At 48.5% G+C, this 5102-nt stretch overlaps 1 protein-coding gene across 1 annotated transcript; it reads right to left on the bottom strand.

Annotated features, from left to right (window-relative positions):
* Window positions 1-1885: 1885 nt before the first annotated feature.
* On the bottom strand, window positions 1886-3488 carry HOXC4 (homeobox C4). The gene is made up of 2 exons (XM_027800966.2): window positions 3021-3488; window positions 1886-2491 (listed from the first exon to the last, which is right to left on the bottom strand). The coding sequence occupies exons 1-2, from the start codon at window positions 3463-3465 to the stop codon at window positions 2136-2138; spliced, it is 801 nt and encodes a 266-aa protein (XP_027656767.2). The 5' UTR covers window positions 3466-3488; the 3' UTR covers window positions 1886-2135.
* Window positions 3489-5102: the final 1614 nt, after the last annotated feature.

The following is a 5102-nucleotide window of genomic DNA, read 5'->3' as shown; positions in this document are numbered from 1 at the left end:
GCTCTTCCTTGGGAAGAGTCAAAATCCCAACTGGTTCCCAACACCTTTCCCTGCTCTGTGGAGGAAATTTTTAAAGAGGAGTAATGGTTACATATCCTGTCGATATGTTTTATCCCTTCCAGCCTCATCCTTATATTAATATCACTAAGGCAGGATGTGAAAGAAAAAAAAAAAAAAAAAAGAAGAAGAAACAGCTGATGAGCTTTACATATAAATTCCCCAGGCTAAATGATAACCTTCTCCCTGTCCAGATCCGCATCCCAGCTATCACAAAGAGGTCTGAGACCATGATTTGTTTAATGGCAGCTTAATCGATGGGGGGGGGGGGGGGGGGGGGGAGGGGAGAAGAGGGAATAAATAAAATAAAACCTAAATAAAAATGCTTGCAAAGCCTCCTGTCCAATAACTCAGGGTCCCAGGCTTGAGGGGACACAGACACTTCCAGCAGGCCTCCCTCTCCCAGCCCCCTGACACTGGGATTTTTAAGCAGCAAACTTCCCAAAGCCAAGGCCTATTAAAAAAAAAAGGGGGGGGGGGCGGGCGTGCTCATCCCAGCCCCCCCTCATGCACCCCCTGCCCTGCCCTGCCAGGGAAGTACAGGCACCCTGCCCGGGAGGGACACACACACTGGTTTTTCCCTAAAATCCCCCCACTGCTGCCAGTTTGCAGGCTGCCTCCAAAGGCCAGGAGCAATGAATTACAGTTATTAGCACTATTACTACCATTATTCTCATTATTGTTATTGTTATTTATTATTATTATTTAACAGCCTTTTCATGCCTGGCAAAATTCAATATGACCTCTTGGCCTGAACGAGTCAACATGAGCGTGCCACAACAGCAAGAGAAAATAATAACAATAATAATAACGATGAAAATAATAACAATAATAAATTAAAAAAAAAACGAGAAAAAGTTTAAAGCCGAGAGAGAAGTTAAGCCCAGACAATTTTCTGCGGGATGGAAAGAAAATAAAGAGAAATGACTGGAAGCTAACCTCAATCCACAGCACTTGTCTGAAAACCCAGATTTCTCTTTTTTGTTGTTGTTGGGTTTTTAATATTATTATTGTTGTTGTTGGTTGGTTGGTTGGGGCTTTTTTACCCCCTTATTTACAGGTTGGGAGGATCTGAGATTTAAAGTCACTGGCCACGTCGTGATGTCATAAAAATCTGGAGCTGAGAGTTATCTTTAGGTTTGCTTAAACTTAACTTAAGCAATGACTGGTGCACATGGGATCCATTGCACATTGTCCCAGCATTTTTATTATCATTATTATTATTATTTTGGGGCGGGCTTGCGGGGAGATGTGGGGATAAAATAAGTCACCAGACATAAAAGTAAAACTAATTCACACTGACTGGTTTATTGAACACTGGGACTTTCACATACACACTAAAACTCTTTATTGCAAGTTTACAATGATCATGTAAAATCAGTCCAAAACCACAAATAAGCACGACAAAAAATCCCTAGCTACTGACTTTTAAAAATCTTTTTCTGCTTTTACTTTTTAAATACGTCACTTTTTCACTCTTACTCCCCTTTTTCTTCCCAATTTCTCAGCAAGGACTCGTCCACCCTTGTGTGCTGTTTCGTAGCTGCTTTTTGTTTGCCCCTTTTTTTCTCTTTCTCTCTAAATGGTGATTTTTTTTTTCACTTTTTTCACATTGCTACAAAAGAACTTCACAGCTCCTTCGCTCATTGTGCATTTGTAATGCAGAGGGGAAAAAAAATACCTACATTTGCCTTTTTTGTTTGCTTGTTTGCTGTCAATATTATCATCATTTCTTCATTAAATTCACCCAACAGAACATTTACCTCTTCCTCCCGCCACCCTGCCCCCCCCAATCCCCCCGCTTTAAAAAATAAATAAAACCCTGAAATGGCGTAAAAAAACACCCTGCAGGTACAGACACCTGGCCTCATGCTATCTGACATGCATCTAAAGCCCGTGGTCTTGGGGGAGACCCATTGTTTTTTATACGCACAGGAAAATAATAATAATAATTATTATTATTATTATAATAAAAGAAAAACTACGAGGGAAGGGGGGGGAGAACCAAGAGATATATATATATATATATTAGATTCTATAAATAATCCAGAGTCATTTGTGTGCGGGTCTGGGGGTGTTTATAACCTGGTGATATCCTCCGTGCGCGGGTCCTGCGCGGCGGCGGAGGGCAGCTCCTCGCCCGCGGCCGTGCTCGCCGGGGCGGCGGGGGCGGTGGAGGCGCCGGCAGCCGCTGCCGTTGCTGCCCGTACTTTGGTGTTGGGCAGCCTGTGGTCTTTTTTCCATTTCATCCTCCTGTTCTGAAACCAGATTTTGATCTGCCGCTCGGAGAGGCAAAGGGAGTGGGCGATCTCGATGCGTCGCCGCCGGGTCAGGTACCTGTTATAGTGAAACTCCTTCTCCAGCTCCAAAACCTGCTGCCTGGTGTAGGCTGTCCTGGATCTCTTGGGTTCGCCTCCATTGTAATTGGGATTCACTGGAAAGGAGGGGAAGGAAAACAAAAAAAAGAGAGGAAAGGAGAAAAAAAAAACCAACAACAACAAAAAAAACAAAAACAAAAAAAAAAACACACAAGGAAAATCAGCGTGGATGGAGAGAGGGTCGGGAGAGGCGACTGGAGGAGCCGGGGAAAAAAAAAAAAAGTAATAGGCTAAATAGGTAATAAAGAACTTTGGGCAGCTCAAGAGTTTCTATTCTAATAGGAAGGGGTTTCCCTGGCTCAAAAGACTGAATTATTTATGCACCCCTTACAAAGCTTTCGGAGTTTCACACATACATAACAGAACGAGCCACATGGCTAAGGCTGCCCACAGTAGCTCGGCTATAAAATTTATGGTGGGTGTAATTACCCATTCGGAGTCGTAAATCCAGTTCAATTGTGCTAACCCAAAGACTCTCATGGAAGGGAAGGAAATAAAAAAAAGAGAGAGAGAGGCGAGAGGGAGCGAGCATGGTGTGAAAATAAGAGAGCGGAGAGACAGAAGAGGAAAATAAAAGTTGCATACCAGTACTGACGTGGATTTTTTTCATCCAGGGATAGACTATGGGCTGTTTGGAAGCTGTGCTGTTGGGATGGTCGGGGTTTGGCTGGTTGCAGGCTGGAGGGGCTGGGGAAGGAGTGGTGGAGGAGGTGGATAGAGCAGCCTGCTCGCAGAGCTGCTGTGCTTTCTCTGAGAGGTGTTGGCCTCCTGGAGTTTGCCCGTGTCCCCTTTGGAGCGCGGCCGGGTTGCCGGGAGCCTGCAGACCCCCGCAGCTGAACGGGCGGTCGGGGAAGGAGGGTCGTGGCACGGGGTACAGCTCTTGATGGTGATGCTGGTAGCTGGACTCCCTTGTCCGGCTATAATATTCCGGACTGTGGTCTGGGATGTAATTATTTTGCGAATATTCCTCGCATGGAGGAAATTTCGGATCGATGTAGTTAGAGTCCATCAAATAAGAGCTCATGATCATTAATTTCTGGAGTGGAAAATAATTTTTCTCGCTTTGTCGTTTTTCTGCTCCATAAAGCCCTCCTACTAGCTGGCGACCCCGTAAAGTTACTTTCACCATGTGACATCCCCGGCCAATCACACCCGCCAGCCCAGTCCCCGGATAAGGAACCAAAAGCTTCTGCAAAATGTACCTAAATTGGGGGGGGGGGGGGGGGGGGGCGTGGGAGTGGGGGCTCGGGGAGAGCCGGGGAGATGCGCTTCGCTGAGAGGTGCCGGGTCCCGGGGTCCGTCACTACCCCGTCGGCTGCTGGGAGCGGGGGGGGGCACACACAATGGGGGGACCCCCGCTTGGGCGGTGGGTGGGTGAGGATGAGTGTGAGGGTGAGTGGGGGTGTTGGGGGGCACCGGGCATCCCCCCACGATCTGGGCTGGGAACAATGAGCCCCCCACCCTTTGGTGTAAGTGTGAGTGCTTGAGTGTGAGTGCGTGCATGTGAGTGTGCCCACCCCGAGCTGCATTGACTCCCCCAAACCCTACCCCCGGCAGCCCCCATGTCCACATCCCCCCCCCCCCCCCCCCAAGGCTGGGGAAGGGACAGTGTAGGTTGGGGACACAGCCGGGGGGATCCCTCAAACACCCCCAGCCCAGACCCGCCCCCCCATCCCAGAGGGAAGAGGGTTAAACGCTGTCAGCACCTATTTTTTTCGGGGGGCAGAGGCATTACCTGGAAGGTAGAGGGGGTTTGCTGACCCTGCCTTCAGTCCCAGGCGGGCAGGCCTGCCCTCCCCCGCAACCAGCAGCACGGCAGGGCGGGGTGGGCCGCCCCCCCAGGCAGCGGGGGCCCCCCACTTTGCTCCCCAAACTGGCCCCGCTTTGCTTAGCCCCGGCCTTTGGGAGCAGAGCGGGTGGTTTGGGGGGGGTGGGTGTTGGGGGGTGGGGTGGAGGCAGCACCCCGCTTGTTCCTCGGCCCTGGGTGCTGCAGGTACGCACCCACGGGGTCCCACGTCCACGCGTGTGCAACACACAAGCGTGTGCACCGCTCCTGGCCAACCCGGACCTTGCTTAAGCATTGACCTCCCCAGGCTCAAGCTCTGATATATACATACATACACACATATATACATATATAAATAAGATATGTTTATATATATATAAAAAACTGGGGGGGCAAAGCTGGAGGAATGCGTTAAAAATGGCTCCCACCTCCCCGGCGCAGGTCGGGGAGCTGCAAATGGATGTCAACATTTTGGGAGGGTTTTAGCTCCCTCAGTTAAAGCTTTTTTTTAAAATCTCCATATCGCCCTAAAGAGAGGGGCAGAGGAGGGAGGTGGGGTATTCCCTCCTTGTGCTTGATAACAATTATAGTTGAAAATCATAGCTTGCAGGGCATTGCCATATTTTACTTGATAACAATAAAAGTGACACATAAAGTTAACTGTTTATGTTTTATTTATTAGACTAAATGTGCCAGCGGTGTCGAAGGCTTTTGGCTGGTTGTTACAGCTTTTTATGGGGTTGTAAAACGCCATAAATCAGTCACTGCGAAATGGTCGGGGCTCTTTGTGCTCTTGGCTGAGAGTTGTGTTTGCGGTGGCTGCTGTTTCTTCTGGAGATGAAAAGTAATAATGGGATTTTATTTTGATTATTATCACCCAC

The sequence above is a fragment of the Falco cherrug genome, chromosome 19 (genome assembly GCF_023634085.1).
Source record: "Falco cherrug isolate bFalChe1 chromosome 19, bFalChe1.pri, whole genome shotgun sequence".
Taxonomy (NCBI): Eukaryota; Metazoa; Chordata; class Aves; order Falconiformes; family Falconidae; genus Falco; species Falco cherrug.
The sequence above is the reverse complement of the archived record's forward strand: the minus strand, read 5'-3'. Positions and strand labels throughout refer to the sequence as shown.

What these genes read in the sequence shown, in the direction of transcription:
- HOXC4 (XM_027800966.2), bottom strand. Translation starts at nt 3,465, where the DNA reads ATGATCATGAGCTCTTATTTGATGGACTCTAACTACATCGATCCGAAA. An exon ending in AAAAATCCACGTCAGTACTG is followed by an intron (nt 2,492 to 3,020) that starts GTATGCAACTTT and finishes CCTCCTTTCCAG; the next exon opens with TGAATCCCAATTACAATGGA.